Source organism: Anas acuta, chromosome 3, assembly GCF_963932015.1.
Source record: "Anas acuta chromosome 3, bAnaAcu1.1, whole genome shotgun sequence".
Taxonomy (NCBI): domain Eukaryota; kingdom Metazoa; phylum Chordata; class Aves; order Anseriformes; family Anatidae; genus Anas; species Anas acuta.
The window spans coordinates 76,975,197-76,996,666 of record NC_088981.1 but is presented as its reverse complement, the minus strand read 5'-3'; the positions used below and the strand labels follow the sequence as shown (position 1 = coordinate 76,996,666).

The window sequence follows — 21,470 nt, the reverse complement described above, 5'->3', positions numbered from 1 at the left end:
TTATGCACAAAGCTTTTTTATTAATTTTTTATTTGGAGTTCCTTTAAGTGATGAACTTCTGTCAGAGTATTTTCTTGAATAATTACTGATTTTTTTTCACATTTTGTCAGTAGTCGTTTAGGGCTCAGTTACTTGCCTAAACATGGATGTGTAGTGCTATCTGATATTGTGCTATCGTGCCAAGCATCTAGCTGCTGATCCGGAAGAGACTGGATATCCTGTATGTATGACTTACATGATATCTCTCAACTCCTCAGGGAGATGTCTTAGTAGGGGGTCTGGTATGACAGTAAACGAAATGACAGTATCATGAACTGAAGTCTGAATTGAGCTCAGTTGAGGGGAAAAAAGCAACAACCAAAAAATCCTTAATGCTTGAATATACTGCTTACAAAGTATTATTTTTGTTTATTAACTGAAATAATAATCAAACTTCATATAAATCGCAGTTGCACTAGAATAGCTACTGGGTTTTCCAGTGCTTGAAACAAAACAAATATGACAAATATGCACAAATGAATACGAAAGAATATGCATATCCTTTAGTATTATGGCATGTTTGCTTTGGATCAATATTGATTCCAGCTAGATGTTCAAAGGATTCTTAGGCTGGTATAATAAATGGAAAAGCTACAACTCATAAACGTGTTCCACCAGGACTCTTGAAGAGAGACTTAGAGGCATGTGCATGTGCTGGGGTTTTGATGGAATTTATTCTATTGGAGTCCTCACCCTGGACCGGCTGGAAACACTTCTCCCAGGCTAATTGGGTTTCAGCAGTAGTGAGGCTGTAGTCATGTCTATCTCAGTGAGTGTTTGTAGTTCTGGAGGTGGAAAGGATGCTCAGTTCACAGGCTGTTTAGATGCTGGGAAGCTAGATGGAATAATTCATGTTAACCTCTAGCTTTCTGTGGTTGATGTTCATGGCTAAATTTTCACTTGCACCTCTGTAGGTGAAGACTCAAGTGTAGTAGGTAGTTTTTCTCTCCCACCATAAAAATACAGTTGCTTGAAATAACAAAGACACATTTTTCCTGTTAAAAACAATGTCAATACCATCTGTCATGAAACAAAGTGGATCTTTCTTTACTTGCAAAATACTTGCTAGACTTCTGTTTATTTGTTTGAGAATCATAGTGGAATGGGTTTTGGATGTTACCAGCTAACATGGTAGCTGTTCAGTATTTTACCAATGAAAGCTTAGACTTGAATGTTCTGCAAGGGTTGCTATCCAAGTATTTAAGTGTAAAAAGCTAGATTCCAGCTAAAGTTACTGAAAAAGCAATATTTTAACTTGAGTTATGAATAGCTGTTTGTAGCATTCAGTGATTCTTAACAATGTCCTTGAAATTTTAATATATATACCTTATTTCAGAGCAAGTGCTCTCAGAGCCTTCTTCATTACATTTTTCATACTGTCAGGTATATGGATGTTGCCTCAGCAAAAGCTGAGCTCCAGAAATTTACAAGGAATTACGATTGGCAGTGTTTAGCTTGGCATGCAATTCACTGGCTTTGGTTAGACATTTTTGACTGTCTCCACAATCATCTTATTCTTGGTTCCAGGAGTGGTATTTTCAAACCCTAAGAGGTTTGCTGAGGGTCCAAGTTCAATGTCTGTGTAGTGATAGATGCTTAAGAAGAAGGATACTCAACAGGCCACAAGTTGTTTGCAGGTTTATGAAGGAAGAACATGATGTCTAAGCTAGCTGGTACAAAAAGTCAGAGGTGTGTGTGTTTAACGTGCCTCACTCTTCTGAAGGTAAGCACTTAACTGCAGCATTTCTAAGTCTTTCAAAAGCACCCGGATTCATAGTGCCCTTATGAACTCAGGCAGCAAGTTACTTCAGCAAACAAGTGATTTACTTCTTTCTTTTAAAATTCCTCTTCTCCTTATTTTTTTTAAAGATTAAAAAATATATATATATCTAAGAGCTGTTGATACAGCACTCGCCTAATTATAGATCTGAGTTCACTTGTCCTTTCAGTGATGGGTGTTCAAAACTTCTCATCTCACCTTGTGTGAAGAAAAATAGAGACAGAAGTGCTGATGTGTTTTATTGTCCCACTATGAGGGGGTCAGAAAGGGTGACAGTGGGTAGGAATAGGTGCCTGTAACCCAGTGATGGAGGTGTTGCCCTGGGGGTAGGGAGACCTGATTCTGTCCTGAGAGCTGGGCCCAGAAAGTTGAGTTGGCATTTTGTAAGCTGGCTTGTACGTGAAACGTGTATTACAGCCCTGCTACAGAACTGCTACAGAAATGGGAAATCTTAGAGTATTTTTTCTCATTAGGTCAGCTGAGAACAGAGCTGATAGGAAGTCCAGCACTAGAGAGGTCTCCATTTATAGTATCTCTGCAACATACTGGGTACTCCTGCACATACCCATTTCTGAGACGGGGTTATTGCTGAGAAGTGACAGCATATGATGCAGTTCCTGGAGCTGTCGTTGTAACTGGTCTTTCTTTTGGCAGCCAAATATGTTGACAGCTGCTACTAGTCACGTCTGACTTGTGAATTTATACAGGTTTCTTATAAAACATCCATTGAACAGTCTGTCTTGAAACGCATAAGTACCTGAAGGATTTTAAGTATTGCTTATGGGATTGACTCTGAAAAAGAGTAGAGCACATTGAAATTTGGTGTTTGCAAACAAGAACTGGAATGTCTTTCTGGTAACCTAATTGATGGAGCTAAATTAGAGTGATCTTTTACTTTATTACAAGCATTATTTTAAAGTAAGTTTCTTAAAACATGTTTTCAAAGATATGAGTCATGTTGTAAAATGTATCACATGCATTCTCAAAATGAGTTGTTTCAGTTATATTAACTGTTACCTCCCCTCCTTCCTGGTGTGTTTTTTCTGCTCTGAGGGGAATTTTTATTTGGATTGGCACGGGGTGTTGATGGTGGGCAGTGTCAGAACATTTTGTAGGTAGCTGGACTGGAATACAGGCTGTGTCTTCACTAGACTTGGGAAATATGTTGAGCAGAGGACCAGAGGAAAAAAAGAAATCTTGTTTCAATAAAGTATGCAAGTACGAAGTCTAGATGTCTTGTACAAAGCCTAAGTAAAAGTTCTGGATGAATTCCTTGAGGGAAAGGCCATACTAACTCTACCATCAGCTTGGACGGGTCATTCAGCTCTTTTCCTTGCTAAGAGGTTGGGTGGCCTGATGTTTCCTTTGTGTTTCCCGTAGATCTGTAAACCACAACTTCCTCTGACTCCTTCTGCAGTACTTCTCCCATCCCAGATGAGATTTATCTGTGTTCTTTTCTAGCTTAGCTGGTTAAGGTTATACAGGTAGCAGGCACTGTGTAAACAAGTTACAGGCAGTGAACGTAAGAAATAAAGTGGTCTATAGTAAAAGGGTAGTGTAGCTGATGTAGAAAATTATATTTCCTCTAAACAATAGATGCTTTCTTGATCTGCAGAAGCCAGATCAACATGGTGAAGGACTGAGAGAAACCATCTATCGTGGTGATAATAGGTATGGGATTGTAGTGAGGGAAACCAGTGACCTTCCAGAATGCCATAGGCTTAATGCTTTGTTAGTCTGCAACCATGGTGCTTACAGCACTTCTGAATGAAATTTCTGGGTGTTTTAATGCAAGCTTGGAGTAAAAAAGATATAGGTCATGTATGGTGAGAGTCCTGAAGAAAAGGTGCCAAAAGAAGTTACCGCTGCAGATGTAGTGGTGCAGGTTCAAAAGTTCAGATTTTGCATGATCACGATTTTGAGACAGGTATGCAGCAAGCAGTATTGAAAATTGCATATATACATCTCTGCTATCTTGTATTTTCTCTGACAAGGTCTCACAGCTTTCTTCAAGGTAAGCATGGAATTTCAACATACAGGAGCATTTTTACAGTTCTCACTGATTATTTAACTATGACAGTGTCAGTATATTCACATGTGTATAACTGATACTGGATGAATCCTTTTAAGAAATACCACAGCTGTCTCTTTCTCCTAGAAAGAAACAAAATCAGATGCCAGTCTGTCCTGTACGTCCTATCAGATTATATGTTTTTGACATATATATACACTATGTAGTAGTAAACCGTAATAATTGGAACAGAGTCTACTATAAGGTGGAGGAGAAAAAACTTTTGGAGGAAAACTTTCTGACATTTACTGTGGAGGATAAATAAATAACATCACAGAAGAGATAGTATTTGATTAGTGTGTGGAGGGGCAGATAGAAGGTGGCAGAGGAGATTATTCCTCACTTGGGGCATCTGAGTATCCTGGAGGGAGAGCTTCCACCTGGAAGAACACCTGGGACTAACAGGAAAAGAGAATTGCTGCAAGGAACTGCAAACTTTCAGTGCTATGGAAAAGCCTAAGAGACTCATGAAAGGAGCAGGGAGCAGACGCCTGTTAGGATTTATACCCGAAAGAGAAACTTCCCAAAAAGCAGAGATGACTAGGCATACTTTACCACTTTGGGATTTCTTGATGGCAATGTATATGGGGTCAGGCAGCCCTTTCCATTCTTTCCCTTCTCTTCACCCCCAAACACAATGGCCAGAAACACATTTGTCTGTAAACCTTATTTATTCTCATTATCTCATTATAGTTTGGATTTTTTTTCTTTCCAATTAAATTCTCTAATACTTCTATCAAATCTGTCTTTTCAATTTAAAAGTGTTTTTAATCACTCTGAGTTCAGGTAAAGGTCCAGATTAATTGGATGTACTTCAAAGCTCTGTCTAAGTTTGGGCACCCCTACTTAAAATTGTAAATCAACTAAAAGTGGATAGTACTGAAAGTTACATGTGAAAATTCCTTTTATTCTTAAAGCAGCTTGCAGCTTAACAGTAATACAGGCATCTCTGTAATACAAGTTTATGCTGGAATGGAATTAACTAGGCTTACAGGAGTTTTGATATAACCTCAGCATTAGGAAAAAGAGTGTTAGGGAAGGTTGTATATGTGTTTTTTCCATGTTTTTATCCCTCGTTGGCTTCTCTAATACAAACATAAACCATATGAAAAAAATCTTTTTTTTTTTTTTTTTTTTAATCCAACATTCCTGTGTTAGGAAATATTGGAATTAGAAATACCCAGTGCCTTTCCTGTAGTAAGACAATCATATTCAACCTCAGTTTGTGCATTGGAGCAGTTAGTTTTGTTGTCTTTAACTTTTTGGACATGTAAAAAAATCAGGAAGAGCTGTACCGACCACATGTAACAACAGCCGAACTGGAACCATTAGCACTGAGCTCTGCTGCTGAGTAAACTGTCAGGCATTATCCATTATAATCCAGTATAGTCAGCAGAAAGTGCAGGCGGCTGTTCTGCAGATATTTCTCCACAAGGAAGATGTAAAACATGAAGATCTTGTCTTCTCTTCCAAAATCTAGATGGGATGGACATGGATTCTTTAGTTTTTTTTTTTTTATTTTTTTATTTTCTTTGAAACATGATGTTTTGTTTTGTTTTTTATTTTTTATTTTTTTTTTAATTAATTAATTTATTTTTATTCTGGTCACCTGCAAGTTTGAGTCCAGGATCTGTTCCTGCCTTTGACTCTTTGTCTGTCTTTCTGTTTTCCTAGTCATCACTCCTGAACTGAGCATTTAGCCAGTACTGGCAATGTTAAGTTTGCTAATATTGATGAAGCTTTCCCTCCCTTCTAGGAATGGATGTGGGTCAAGTTACCTACCCTTCCAGCTTCCAATAGAGACATCACAAAGGTTTACTTTGGACTGTTAATGCATATGAAAGACATCATACGGATTTAATGAATGATAGGTAAAATTGATAGTGATTTTTTGACCAGTTACTGTATGGCATGATTAGATTATCAAAACGTAAACGTGGAAGCCTATTACTATGCTTTTGCAATACTTGATTTGGAAAAGTGCTGATTGGTCATACTCTTATGTACAGAGAACTTCAAACTTAAAATAAAAATAGGTTGTTTTTTATTCATAGTGTTGAAAGCACACACTGAACAGATAGCAAACATTATGTCCCATAGTAATTATTCTGTGAGGGGGAAAAAAAGACTCCTTGAAGTATCCTGGTCACTCTCCTGGAAGTATAGATTATCTTGAAGTATAGTTCTGCCACCCTGTGGCTACTGAAGGTCATTCTTAATGTCATGTTTACTTAGGAATTTACTACTTTTTTATTTTAAATTTTATGAATGCTCTTTTTTGTAAGAAGTTGAAAAAGTATTATAAGTTCAATAGAGATGTATAAACTCACTATAATTTTATTGAAATAAGTATAAATGAAAGAAATATAAATATTCACTGGGAATGTTTTTAAGTTAATATATCTTCTCAGGGTAGTGTAGCATGCAGCCATATAACTGGTCTCCTCACAAGGCCATCTCCTATCCACCAATCACTTATGCTTTACTACAGCATTTTTTGTTTTCAAGCAGAAAATGTTTACTACTTAGGTCTGAAATATAAAAGTTCGCTGTAGACTATCTGCTGTACTGTATACCTCTCACATGTAAATTTTCTATATGCAGATTTGAAGGGGTTTCAAAAACATGCCCACATATTTGTGACTCTCACTACTCTAAAAGAATGATTGCTGTGTTCAATAAAAGCACTGTGATGGCTGTGACAGTTGAAAATTCAGGCTTATCTGAGTGAGTCACTGATGAAGTTGACAGCATTTCAGAGCACACCTCGCTCGTGTGTGTCCATTTCAGTATTAGTTTCTCTAGTTATCAGCAGAAATAATTATGATCTCTCTAGTTCAGTTTCTGTTACTCTGCAGTATAAATCATTCTGACCTCATTTAAGGAAGTCTTCCACACCTTGCTACAAACTTGTCAAATTTCCCAGAAGAAAAATGCTTGGGTTTAAAGAACAACAACAACAAATCAACAAAACATTGTGTAACAACAACCCCCCCCCCCATTTATTTATTTATTTATTTTTAATTCAATTAAACAATGCAAGTGAAGTTAAAAACGAAATTTCAGTTACAAACTATTTAAATCACCTTATCTTTTCCTTTATTGCATTCTACAGGAAAAATCTTGAAATTATACTTCGGCAAGGTGAGCTAGGTTCATGCCAGCTGCAGTGTGCATAAAAACTAAACTGCCATGGAGCTTTCGCTCTGAGCTTTCGTAATGACTGTGGACATAGTGTATGGTTTAGACACTTTATTTTTAGAGAGATTTATGTATTTGTTGCCAGAGTTTCAGAATGGTGAGACGATAAATTATAATATTGTTCTCCTGACAGTTCTCTAATAATGACACATGGGTCAGCTGTAGGGAATGGCCTTCTCCTCTTGGCAGGTAGGTGATTAGTATTGCAGCTTAAATTATTGCAATAGTAAGTGGCTCTATAAAGCTAAGCTGTTAATTCAGACGGCTATGGTTATTATAGTTGTATGAAACTGTTTTTTTTGTTTTGTTTGTTTGTTTTGTTTGTTTAATGAAAAGTATTAAACAATATAGGTGCATCTTGGAAGAAACAACTTATTGAAATTCATTGAACTTCAAATGCCTAGTTTCCCATGGAACTGCGGACTGTTTCCTTGTTCCTGTGTAGTGTGCTACTTTGTTCCGTTACCTGTCTGCATATGGCTCTGCATATGGCTTTATCAGCAGAGTGCCTCCACCTCTTGCTCAACTGGTAGTGTGTATATAAAATAGGCCTAAAGTTACACAGACTAGTATAACCAAGTGTAAACCACAGACAAGCATAAGCCAAGTATCTATTTTCATCTGAATGCCTCTTCAGAAAGTGTTCTGAATACTAATGTATTAAAATACGTAGAAAACACACATGAATATGGATGAAGTTGTGTTTCTGCTTGTACGTCCTTTACCACTGTGGTTTCATTTTGTATCTGTGGTTTAAAATCTTAATGATTTGTGAAGTCATTTGGTAATTTGGTGGTGATAGACAACAAGATTAATAATTCTAATTGGCTGTAGCTGGTAGCCTGAAGATAGCACAAGAAAATAGCTTGTAGCTAATCAGAAGAGCATAAGGTTTTGATTTTTCTGTTTTTACTTATTTGATTTACTTTACTGATTTTGTTGAATGTTTTCTTGCATTGTTTTGACTGACCCCATGACTTTCCAAACAAATCATTTTTTTTTAATTTTTTTTTTCTCCCTTGGTATTGTAATTGCTACTAAATCTTAGAGGAGGTTAGATGTATTTTTGTTTGCTTTTTTGTACTATAAATGCTTTCTATTGGAAGTGACTGTATTTAGGCACTAAATCAGATGAAAAACTTGCAGTTGGTCTGAGTTATGGTTTCACTGACAACATGGGGCAGTAGCAGAGCTTTCCTCACAGTTGTGACTTTCTTGAAAATGTTTGTATGGAATAGAAAAAAAACCACAATGATTCTCAAAGACATTAAAGGGGAAAAGTAATGTCTCCCAGGCAGGCAGGAGACGTGTTTCAATATACTCAGAAGAGGAAGTTTGCGACCAACCTTTTTTGCTTAGTTTTGTTCCAAGGGGTTCCATTTCCACAAATTCACTTAGCAGTTCTGATAAAAATTAGAAGATAGTGCTGTCCTTTATTCTAGGTGAATAATCATCTTATATGTGCATCTTGTTTCTGATAGGACTTGACAATTCTTTTTCTGAGGGATGGTCAAGCTTAAAAGCATGATTTATTCTGACTTACTAAAGCCAGAGTATGTTAAAGATAAATCTAGAAGCTCTCTGAGTAAGGATCTAAACTAGGACAGAAAATTGCCGTGGGTAAATCTTAATGGTCTTATTCTGAGTCTGTTACAGCCTCCTTCAGGATGTGCTGTGAAGTCATTCTCGAAGGAAATGGATGTGGTATACTCCTGATATGATTTATTTTTTTTTCAATGTTGTGTTTTCTTTTTAAATAAGGATGTTTAAGATTGCATGAAGATCAAATTTAAAGCAGATATTTGAAGTTGTCAAAGGGAAAGTAATATTTCATGGAGTCCAAATGCTCTACCTTCACGCCATAACTATTTGGTTCAAAATTTTGTCGTTCTGCAGGAAAGAGTAATGTGATATTTACGATCCCTTTGGTTTGTTTCGCACCTAATCCATGTTGTTATTATTTCTAACTTAAAGTGAAGAAATGTGCTTTTGAGTGGGATTGTTTTTCAATGCTTGAAATACACATTTGGAAAAGGAATAACTTGGGGAAAGGAGATAACTAATTGGAAATAAGAGATTTTGCATTTTCAACTTAGGGATTCTTTATTGAGCATTTGTAGTCTTATTAAGTAGTTTGTGTAGGTGAATTTTTGTAAGTTTCTATCAGATTTAGTTTGGCACATTACAAATTTAATAATCATAAAGTTGAGTCATTTTCTAACAATTTAAGAGTCAGAATTAAGAATCTTAAGTGTATAAAAATGAAAGATTGGTAACTGAAAAAATGCATCATCTGTGCTCACAAAAGCAACCAAAAATCCTCACAATAAACAGATTTAGGGGGAAGTTTACAAATCAGCAGGTTTTAATAGTTACTGGCATGGGACAAACTCTGTTTAGGAAAAAAAATATAAGCTACATACGTGAAATGGGTTTGGGGTAAACATTTTAGTCTATAAGGTTTAGGTAGCTGGTTTGAATGGTTAAAGTTGATGATTTAAAACAGATTTTTGGTAGGCAGTATTGTTTTAGACAGCGTGGAAATAACTAAAAATGGATAGCCCAGTCCAAAGCAAAAATTCAAGGGGGAGAAAGAGGGCTTTTCATACTTTATGGGAGTTTTTGTTAGAGTAATGCTTGGCTAATGCAGAGCCATTTTGTTGGTTTAGTTTGCTGATATTAGATCAGCAACTTTATTTGTGAAAAGCTGAAAGGTGAAGGCCTTCTTGAGTGGTCTTAGCATAAAGGACTTCACAGTTCCCAAAGTTTCTTGCCTCATCCTTTGTTAGGAGATGAAGAACCTAAATCTTCCCAGACAGAGAAGCCAGTCTTTCTGTTGCTCTGTTTGTCTGTGTGAAGCAACAAGGGCTGCCTTGGCGGGGCAAAGCAGTAGCTGCTTTATTCCACTTGAAGACATCTCCAGAGGTTCTCAGCAGTCTGCTCTCATATGTTGCTCCAAATGCCCAATACATCGTATGTAATATTTCCAAATCAATATTATAGTCAACTAAATTAAGGTAGGAAATAGTGCTTAAATAAATACCATTTTTATTTTAAATCTTTGGACAAATAACTCCTGAACTACAGTGCTAATTTAGATTAGAGAAGAAGCATAGCCTGACAGTATGCTAAGGATGCAGCTGAGTGGCACAGTGCTTCAGGATTTTCTGAGCGTCAAACTAGCTTTTACTTTGATGCATTATAAGGCTAAGATTAAAAATCTATAGAAAGCCTGACATTTCTTGAGGCTGCCGCAGAACAGGTTTTGATATATTGGTTGCACATTTTCATCTGCTTGGACAGTATGATTCCTTTTGAATTGTTTATCTTTGAAATCCCCACATACACTGTGCTTTCATGGAAAACTACAGGTTGACACGCCCCATCCCACCAAATTCTATTTTTTTGAAACTTACTAGATCATTGCTAGGTTTTCTGACTTGAAACGTTTCCACTGTTTTATGTTGTGAACAAGCTAAAGAAGCAAAACAAAAATTAGTTGTGTAATATAATAGCAGCAGTGGTTACTATTCCTTGCCAATTTGGAAGAAGTAAATGTCTCAGGTATAATAAAAAAAAAAAAAAAAAGGAAAAAAATAAACAAAAAAAACTACAGTATTATGGCAAATTTAGGGTCTGTCTCAAACCTAGGATCCAGAGAGTTTTCTGTTTGGCCTATATTTTTCTTGTTAATCTTTCTAGCATAATGGAGTATTTTACTAGAACAGAAGGATTTAGGTGGAATTAAAGTTTTTCCATTTAAACTGAAAGTCTTATCCTTAAATTTATAAACTAATCTTTTAAACCAATTTAATTACTTAAAGTAGTTAAAATGTACTATTGTCATTCCATTTAAGGATCCTAACACAAAGACTTTCCTTATGTACCAATGAAAGTTAGTTTACATATATTTAAAAAAAAAAAAAAAAAAAAAAAAAAAAAAAAGATGGATCCAGATATTTGAAGGCAGGGAAAAAAAAAAAAAAAAAAGCTCTTGATAGAAGGGATTTCAGAGCTGTCCCAGCAAAAAAGCACATCCATATGTAAGTGCATGTTTTTTCTTTGTTGGTTTGTTTGTTTTTCTTTCTTCTGTGGATGAGAGTGTTTAGATCTCTAGAAAATATCAAAGAAAGCTTGAATTTCATTTTTCCCTTACCAGACTCTGGCTGTTGTAAGACTTTCTAGCACTTGCCAGTAGTATCAAGCCTGTCGGACACAACTTTAAAAAGTGGCAAATTGGAGATTGCGGGGAAGAAAGATCTATCCATATTTCCTATTTTTCTACTCAAGCTTACATGTAAAAAAAAAAAAAAAAAAAAGTGAATTGAGTTCTGCTTGTTTCAGGGGATTTCATCATTACACGAATGCTTGTTCCTACTGTGCCACGATGAGTAGGAAGGAGGGTGGTCTGCTGAAATTTGATGTGTCTTTTTTTTTTTTTTTTTATCAAGAAGTTTAACATCTTACTGAGCTCTATTTCTCTAGTGCTGACTTCAGATCACAAGAGGGACAGAAGCTGAGAGAAAGTACTTAGGAGCCTCAAGGGAGCAATTAGGCTGATGTGCTGCCTCTGGATCTCATTGTGGAAGCAAGTCAACCAATGTGGAAAACCAAGGCAGTATATCCTAGGTGCTTTTTGGCAAACCTTGCTGAAAGCCCTCTCGAAAATGTCATCAGGTTGTCTGGGAGCATTAGAGAGCATTTTTTTTTTTTTTTTTTCTCTTCTGAAATTTGATCTGAGAAGAAGCATTGATTTTTATTTTTTTTTCCATTCTCTATTCTTCAGAAAACTATAAGGTTCTGATCCCCTGTGATTGAAGAAAATAATTTTATTCAGAGATGATGTCAAGGTGGATTGCTTTAGACTTGGGCAGTGGCTAGAAAACCAATAAGCTGTGTTCTTTATTTTTATGCAGGTGTTTTGTGTGTGTGTGTGTGTATATTTTACATATTTCATAGAACCATAGCATGGCTCAGGTTGGAAAGCACCTTACAGACCATCCAGTTCCATCCCCCTGTCATGGGCAAGGACACCTCCCACTAGACCAGGTTGCCCAAAGCCTTACCGATTCTGTGATTCCATGATTCCTGAGAAGCACTGTGTGAGCCAAATTGCTAAGCATCCAACTGAGTTGTTGGCAGTTCTCGATGAACTCACCTTCTTGCTCAGCATATAGGCTTTAGGGAAAAGTAGGAAAAATCTGGAGACATTCCAATTCTCAAATCTCTCTATTGCAATGAATACTTTATTGTCTGTGAATTGCATCAAATGATGCAAACATTGTTTAAATAAGCAGATGAAGTAGTGTACCTTTCTTCTGACTATTATATTAACCCCCCCCCCTTTTTTTTTAATACCTGATATATGAAGTTTAAATATCATGTGTTGATTGTGCTGCCAGTTAGTTAAAATTTTGCCATCCAACACTGTTTTCAGTAAATTATTTCTATGGACGCTTCAGCTGTTCAGGATGTAGTTAATATTGCAGGTGCCTATCCCAGGCTATTTTTGAGAATGAGATGGATGAAAACTGTGTTACGCCTACCAAAACACACAATTGTATCTCAACTGAATCACAGAATCATTAACATTGGAGAAGACCTCTGAGATCATCTGTTCCAACCATCCCCGTACCACCACTATCACCCACTAAACTATCTCCCTAAGCACCAGGTCCAACCTTTCCTTGAATACCTAAGCACCAGGTCCAACCTTTCCTTGAATACCTTCGGGGATGGTGACTCCACCACCTCCCTGGGCAACCTGTTCCAATGCCTGACTGCTCTTTCTGAGAAGGAATGTCTCCTAATTTCCAGCCTGAACCTCCCCTGGTGCTACTTGAAGTCATTGCCTCTTGTCCTATCACTAGTTATCTGTGAGAAGAGGCCAACCCCCAGCTTCCCACACCTTCCTTTCAGGTAGTTGTAGAGAACAATAAGGTCTCCCCTGAGCCTCCTCTTCTCCAGACTAAACAGCCCCAGTTCCCTCAGCCACTCTTGTGCTCCAGACAAGTGGCTGTTACTCTTCTATGGCTTGCAATAAGGGCTTGAAATCCACAGGGAATTCTTGAGAATGTTGTGTCTATTGTCTCCAAGAAAATCCATCTGAACAAAGTTGTCAACCTCTATTGAAAACTCTTGCATGATATTACTTGTTTCTTCTGCTGCTGTGGAGCAGTTGACAGCACTTGCAGAAAGGCAGACATCACTGGGCCTCTCTGGCAAGTAGGAACTGCAATTTTGTCTGCATAATGAAGAACTGTAATTTAGGAAAATAGGAATGGGATTACTGTTCCTTTCTTGCAGGTTGCTTGTTTGTTATCTGGGGAATGACTAATGGATTAATTCTGCCTTCATGCATCTCTTAGGGAGTCTCCCTGAAGTCACTGTAGTGGCTTTCAAAGTAAAACTGCCAGTCTATGTAAGATTAAAGGACAAAACTGAGGACAAATTACCATAAGTAAAGAACTGGATTATTTGTACTTTGTTTGATTAGTAATACTCCCTAAATATGTTTGTGGTGTTTCAGTATTGATTTCAGTAGACACCTCTGATAGCACCTGGAATAGGGCATCGTTGTAATTGGAAAGCGGATAAAGTTTGTATTAGAGATGACTGATTTTACAGACCACACATGGCAACTGGGAGAGATGAAAAAGTCACATTATTCAGGTACTGGGAGATGAGTGTGGTATCTGTAATGGTTTGACAACTTGGGGGATTAATTCTCTGTTACAACATCCTTTACCCTTTCTGTTGTAGCAACTTTCAGTAGTCATTAAGCAGCACACATTAGTTGATATAGTCATTTTAATATTTTTTCCTTTTGGAATAATACAGAGTTTATTAAATCTGTTCATACTGTCCATCCGTGCTTTACTGTTCGTATTTGCCAGGTTTGCTTTTATTCAGGTTGATGGTGGTACCTGATCAAAGCACTAATTAGTCGATCAAGCATTATCATTATGGGGAAGTGGAAGCTGCCTTTTGGAGTATACACAGTATACTTCTTCCCCCAGTTGTGTCTTTAGGAAAAATTAATATAGTCAAAGCATTAGCTTAGCTGAATGGCAGAGCTTCTTAGCCAGTACAAAGGACTGTGAGATAGTGCTGTGAGATTTTCATAGCTGTTTAATATGTAGGGAAGTAAGCAAATAGCAGTAGGTGCTTCTGGCCTATTCTAAAAATTGTTTTGTTGGGAAGTCACTTCTCTCCCCCCTCATCTGCCCTGTTATGGTAATACTTATAATACTTGATTCTGAGTTTGCAGGAAGGACACGTGCCTCAAAGGCAGCAGGTGCAGGAAGTTCAGGTAATAGGGTGTGATTTCCTAGAAAAGACTAGAGGAAAGGCCACTTTCAGGCTATAATCAGTCTAGCAAAAAAAAAAATCATGTGCACCTCGTCCACATGATGTTCTTTCTGCAATAAATTTGAAAAAAAGTTGCTTTGGAATTGCATCTCCTAAAAGTATTGATCTTTCAGGCTGAGGCTGTGTATGCTTTGAATTTTAATGTGCCTCTCCTTTCTCTCTCTCTAGCTGGAATGCTTGCGGCTTTCTCTACAGGATTATAAGCTTTGATATTCAGAAGAGCAAAACTGAAAAATGCCATCTGAGAGGTGCCTGAGGTATAGTACTTGGTAGAGTGTAGGAAGTTGTTCACATTTAGTGTGATGTTTAGCAAAGCATTAATTAGCAGATAGTAAAATGTGAAATTAATGTTTTTGTTCATTAGTCATTATTTAATACATATCCATGTTATAATCTGCAAGAGATTGCTGGAGGCAAATGGCAACTAGAAAGCAAAGAGAAACATGCTGGGGATTGGTTTGGGTCTCAGTCTCTTCATATGTTATCTTGTTTATGGTCTTGTCTATACTTGGAGTTTTTGATTGTGGAAGCAACTGCTGATTGACATTTATGTAGCTGTTAGTGCCTGTTGATTTTTGATGTTTTTACTGTTCACATATTCAGGACATTATTCTTCCAGCTCTTTGAAGCCATTTCAAGCATTCTCTCCAAATTCATCTTTCAGCCTTCCAGAATCTCACATTCTGTCTCTTTCCCTCTTATAGAGTCTTAGTCACTCGTATTTACTTACAAATTTATCCTTTTTCATTTATTCATCTGTATTACCCGTTGTCTCATCAGAGACTTGATATTTATGATTTAACTAATTTCTGGGAGCATTTTCAGGAAAAAACACTCAATAGAATGTATTCATCTAGTTGCTTTTCTGCAGAACCTTGCACTAGTCTGACATGCTGGTAGGTTCAACTGCTGCTCTATTCTGCAGAGTAGTTAACATTTTTAGGCTGATCTGGGATATGAGAGGTCTGCCTGATATTATTAGGGTATTGTACCATTCCACTTCTGTTACCTTTTCCCTGGTATTTCTCTGGAGCAGGAGAGAATCAGGAAATCCTTGGATTTTGTAGCTGTTCAGTACTGACAGCATCAATACAATGTAGCCATGTAACGTTTAGTGAATTGCTGCATTTTCACTTATAAATTCCAGTTAAATTACCTTGCATGTGTATACATTCTTTGTACATTATTAACAGAAGGGGTACAGGCAATTGATTTTTAACTTCAGTCATTCAAATGGAAAAAAGATTAAGTTTGAACTGAATTTAAAATCATGCAGGTATGATCATATACATAATTTCTACACACAAATTACCCTTATACCTTGTCTTTTCAAACTGTTTTCTACTAAGTGAAATAATCCTTATCTACAAAATGAGATGCATTAACTTCCAGATGAATGTGAGAAAAGTAAGAGGAATGAAAAAACAAATCAAAACATTGAGAGAGAGAATAATTTATAAAAAGAAGTATGGAGAAACCACCTGTAGATATAATTAGGTCATAATATTTGCACAGTTAGTCTTCCAATTTTATTATATCCTCAATTACCTTAGGAAGAACAAGTTCTTGTAGTTAATACAAAGGGGAAAACCTGGTTGTGCAGACTATATTCTGCAGTTCTGTGAGAATCAGTAACAAAACTGATAGCTTACCATTGATTAAAGATTCTTTATTGTTGCTGATGAAGGCTGTAGAAAGAATAAAGTTTTATTAGTGTTTTTTTGTTTGTTTGTTTGTTTGTTTGTTTATACAGCAAGTTGAACTGGTAGCATTGCTTGCCAAAAACAATGCATCTGTTTGATTCAATCACTCTGCTATAAAAGTTGGAGAAAGGAAAAATTGTCAGAAATATTTACATTTTATTTTAACAAGTTAGATTTGTTGACAATTATCCATTAGAATTTAATTGGAGTTCTACAAATGGAAGAATTCAGGACAAAGTTTCATTTGAATGAGTTATTTTGAAATGTAGGGTATATCCATATGTGAAACCTAAACAATTAGAGAAGGCACTGAAATTCAGATACAGGCTGTTCTCCTGTATGTGTAATGTGTAAATTCATTTTAGCCATCCTTCTTCCAGAAATAACACCTTCGCTTTTGTCTTTTTTCAAAGATTAGATTAGAGCAAAGAGCGTGCAAGGCAGGTCTTCATTAGTTTGCAGAAGCCCAAAGGGTAAGAGTGGGATATATTATACAGAGTGAGTGTTGATGGGAATGAAGAATACAGCAGCCACACAGCTGCTGCCATAGCTTGTATATGTAGTTAACTGCATGATTTTAGTGGAAGGATGGGAGCTTATTTATCTTGTAATCAAATTGCTTTTTTTATACCTTCCCTTTGATTTATTCATGAATGACTCTGTAAACTTATCTTCCAGAAAGACCTAGATGCTCAGGCAATATGAGTTGTTAAAAGTCTCACAGAATTCAGATGAACTGCATTGTTTTGTCCCAAAAAGACTTTGCAGATTTTTTTGGTTTGTTTCTATTTGTATTTATTTATGACTATGTTTGCACACAAAAATGCATCTGCAGTTATATTCCTTCTCCTCTTGTCTGATTTCTAAGGAAGCCGAAATCAGACAATCCTAGGCTGGATGACAGAAGTCCTGCATTCATGCAAGGAGATATTTGGAGGTGGTGGAAGGCCTGAGTGTAAAATAAATGCAAATGACCTTAAATCATCTGAAAACTTTCAGTAATCCAGTATCAGGCTTAAACAGGCCATCTGAGGCCAAGAGTCTGTTCTTTTGAGTAGGGCTGGTTACACAGATACATGCTCCTTTCCACTAATGCATTAATTTGAGGTACTCAAGAGTTGTTTTTCTGTCACTCTGTTGACCTAGAGCTTAATTCTTCTCATCTAGCTCTACAATGATTTTGAGTTAATTCCGTGAGTCCAGCTGACATCCAGAAGCAAATGAAAATGAGAATGATTGAGATTTTTGAATCTGAGTATATAATCAGGTTTCATAATACTGCTATACTGAGCTTTTCTTGTGATGGATGTCCTGTGAAAAGATTTTGCATGATATGGTTCATGACTTTCCAAGAAAAAAATGTTTTATATTGCTGATAGAATCTACTTGTTTCCTACATTAGTTGATAAAATCTTTTCCCTTTTTCCTCTCAGTGTTCAGGAAATGCTGACAGGTCAGAGGCTTTGTCAGTCAAGCTCCCATAACGATGCTGTCCTGGCAGCCCTGAATCAGCAACGAAGTGATGGCATACTCTGTGATATCACCCTTATTGCTGAAGAGCAGAAATTCCATGCACATAAGGCAGTCCTGGCAGCCTGTAGTGACTACTTCCGAGTAAGTCCAAAGATTATTATCATTTTTTTATTATTTTCTGACAGTAATATTGAAAATTACTCCAAGTGTAGAAGGGAGAAAGGTTGTCCACACTACACTGAATAAACTTTAAATTTGAGCCTGGAGGAAAATTCAGTATTAATTTATATCTTGTAGACTATACAACTTTAAATATCCACATACCTACAATAGGAAAGAAATGCAAATGGAAATATCGAGGACATAATTAAGTTCTTTTTAACGTTATTAACTATTTAGTCTTTTTTTTCCCCATGATGAAGGTGGTTTTTTTTTGTTGTTGTTTGTTTGTTTTTTAAGAACTTGGGCATTTAGAGAAAGGAAATTGAAATCTTAATAAATATAATTTAAATCAGCTAGAGAGTGAATTGTTATAGGAAAGTAAACAGTTATTCTCAAAGAGGACTGCTAATTCTATTCTTCTCTCAGAGCCCATAGTAATGTTTTGAGTGTAATAAAGCTTGTTTTCAGAAGCAAATGTTCCTGACATGTAAAGGTTAAAATACTTTTTGCGAAACCTGACTAAATCAGGTACTCAGCATGGAAAACTGAACCCACACGATAAAGGTGGAGTAGTTGAACAATTGAGATTTCTAATAGAAAAAGCACTTTTTGTAAGAGGCAAAGCTACCAACCTTCATTATAGTATATCTGTTCAGAATGTTGGACTGTCTGTTGCTCTTCAGTTGGACGGTGTTTTTTTAAAGTGTGAGTCATTCTGTTGTTATTTGGAGACTAAAGCTGAAATTAATTTAAAGGTCTGTTTTCTGTAACAAAGCAAGTTTATTTAATATTTTGCTTACACTGTAATTGTATTGCTACAAGCACCATTATGGTGACCTTTTTGTTCTGTTAGAATAGTAATACAGTGCATAGCAACTTTTCTGTATCCCTTATTATTTCAGCATAATTTTCAATTCTTTTGGAGTTGTCTCTTTTTTTGGTCAGAATTGAGTAAATTATTCTATATATTTAAGAAAGAGATATTACCTTGATATTACTTTTATCGTGATGACTTTGAGCTAATTGATTGCTCATTTTTTGAGCTTGTCTTCATGCTTCTGTGTTCTGCTCCTGCAGACTTTATGCTGTGGTAGCTGTTAATATTGCTTTGTCGTGGTGCCCTGCCTGCTGTCACACATTGCTTAACACTGTGTTTTTTTTTTTCCCTTTGCCCCTTCCCTTTACCTCTGTGCACAGATAAAGAGGGATTTGGGAGCTCTCTAGCTCCAGTGAGTATACCTGATGATGGTAGATATACTGCAGGACTGCTTTTCTGGCTTGGCTGAAATATTTTAGTAAGTGTGCCACACGGTTCCTTGAGACCTGTGAACATGCATTCCTTCCAGAGCTCTTTGTATTCAGTGCATAGAAACATCATAGAGTGGGCAGCTGTACCATGTTCAAGTGTTATGGTAGGAACAGCTTCTACCTTAGTCACTTATTTATTGACCTTAAGATTTGGGATACAGTGACTCAGCTTGTCACTTCCAATTGAGTTACCTGCTATTTGCTGAATGGTTACTGCAAATTAAAATCTTAATGCCCCTTGGTAAAGAAAAAGCTTTACAGTAGATCAAGTTAATAATTGCTATATAAATCTCTCCTACTAAAAATACCAAATGATTTATGCAGCATTTGGTAATTTTGTCTGTCCCCAAACTGTTACGTTTTGGTAGGACCTATTCTTCAAACTTCAAGTATCAGCTATAAATATGAAACCCTTGCTTCCTGAGATCAGTCAAACGATTTCTATTATTAATGGACAAAAAGCTTTGTTAAAAAAATGTGAGAAATAAAATTTGATTTATTGGATTTATTCTGTAGAAAAATTGTGAAAAAGTGACTAGAATTGGGAATATAGTATGTAATCATTTAAAAAAAAAAACACACAAGGGTTGATGAAAAAGTAATAGTTTTTAAATTTAAACTGGGATTATAAATGTTTTTATATCTAGGGGAATTTTGCCTGATTTGAGCTACCCAAGCATTCATATTCTAAGATTTAGGAGAATGATGGCAACTTTCATTCAGAGTCAAGGAAGACAAATAGATATCTCCAGAGGATGGTAAAGGAGGATAGAAGACTTGTTTAGGATGAGATGAATCACCATATGGAAGTGCCAGATTTCTCTCCACTGGTCATAAAGACTAGACTTCAGTGCTTCATATTTAGCTGTTAAAATTACATAAGGTGAGTTCTACCCTTAGCTTTCCTGGATTTTCTTGGAGGAATTGTTGGAAGAACCTCATGGTCTTTCTAACTGTGCAGAAGTCATTGACAAGATAAATTTACCTTTCACAATTTTTTTTATTTATTTTTTTTTTTTTTATGTAAGCACAGAACTGCAGGGGATAGGATGCTGAGAACATCAGATGTTAGAGTAACCATGAATAAAATCAAGATGACAACACTATACATCAATGTGACACACAGAACTTGCCTTTCATAGCTTCAGGTTACTGTAGCTCACAGATTTGATTAATATACCAGCCTGCCCCCAGCTCTATCTGGTGTGGCTGTTGTCCAGTTTTTCTGATGGTATAGATTCCCAAGAAGCATGCCCAATTGAACTCAAGGCTCTGTCACCATGAATATTTATTTTTGTTTTCTTTTTTGCCACTTCTCTAAAAACAGCTTGTACAAGAGTCTGGATATTTGCTTCCTACAGATCCTGCATACAGTTTTCTACATGTTCTGTGTCTATTTTGATTTAAATGGAGCTACTGCTGAGATTGTACTTTCTTGATGAGAATAACAAATCAGCCGAGCAGCATGTTTCTTTTCAAATTGCCATTTATTTTCTTGTTTTACTGCAACAGAAACTTTAACACTTTAGAAGGATGACTCTGTGTCCCGTTACAAGTGGATGAAGGAGTTGGAGCCATTGTATGTAAAAGAGTGGTGAATGTCAGACATTGGTTGTTATTACTAATTTTTCTTTGGGGTTACAGCCTGGGATAAATTCTTCTTTTGCATTTCTAAGACAACTTCATCAAATACTGAGCTTTGACCAGCTCCAGAGGTAACAGCCTGCTTTCCTGGCTTCCAGTTGGTGTAGTTTTGTTTCAGCTGTGCTGTAACATGAGTATTTAAATTAGAAATTAGAATAGTTCAGTAGGAAGGGACTTACAAGGGTTATTGAGTCCAATTGCCTGTCATAAGTATAACACCTGATTTGTGAGTTTGTATCATTTAGATACAAAATACTCCATGTGTATGACTCTTTTTTTTTTTTTTTTTTTTTTTTTCCCTCATAGAAAAAATACAGAGTTAAGTTGAGATTTTTAGCACTTGAGGACTAGGATTTTCAATTTCTTTTCTTTACACCATCTACTGAAGGACCTCTTCTTCTTTCAAAATGAGCTAGGGTACACAGGAGTCAGCTTCTTACCCTTATAGACTCATGTAAATAATAGGAAATAAATGTATTTTTATGAATTCTTTTCTTAAGTAACAAACAGCATTATAGGCAAAGTTTTCTGTATGATATACTGCAATTTGCTGTTTGTCTCAGTCTATAGCAGTGAGACAAGAAGGTTTAGTTAGTGAGTATACATAAATTGTGATAGCTCTAGCAAGCTAAGTGATTTCCAATTAAAAGATTTTTTTTTTTCTTTTTTCCCCTCTGGGAGGAAAATGAAATGTTACTGCATGACTTCATTAGTAGGC

At 36.3% G+C, this 21,470-nt stretch overlaps 1 protein-coding gene across 9 annotated transcripts in view; it reads left to right on the top strand.

The window, feature by feature from the left end:
• KLHL32 (kelch like family member 32) overlaps positions 1 to 21,470 on the top strand; it is a 121,373-nt gene that overhangs the window by 13,567 nt on the left and 86,336 nt on the right. For 6 of the 9 annotated variants that reach the window (XM_068677886.1, XM_068677876.1, XM_068677877.1 and 3 more), the window contains 2 exons: positions 14,631 to 14,719; positions 17,599 to 17,779. In XM_068677886.1, the coding sequence (XP_068533987.1) occupies positions 14,697 to 14,719; positions 17,599 to 17,779 (204 nt within the window). In that variant the 5' untranslated portion in view covers positions 14,631 to 14,696. The remainder of the gene's footprint in view (positions 1 to 14,630; positions 14,720 to 17,598; positions 17,780 to 21,470) is intronic. The other 3 variants (XM_068677883.1, XM_068677881.1, XM_068677882.1) reach the window with 1 other exon arrangement.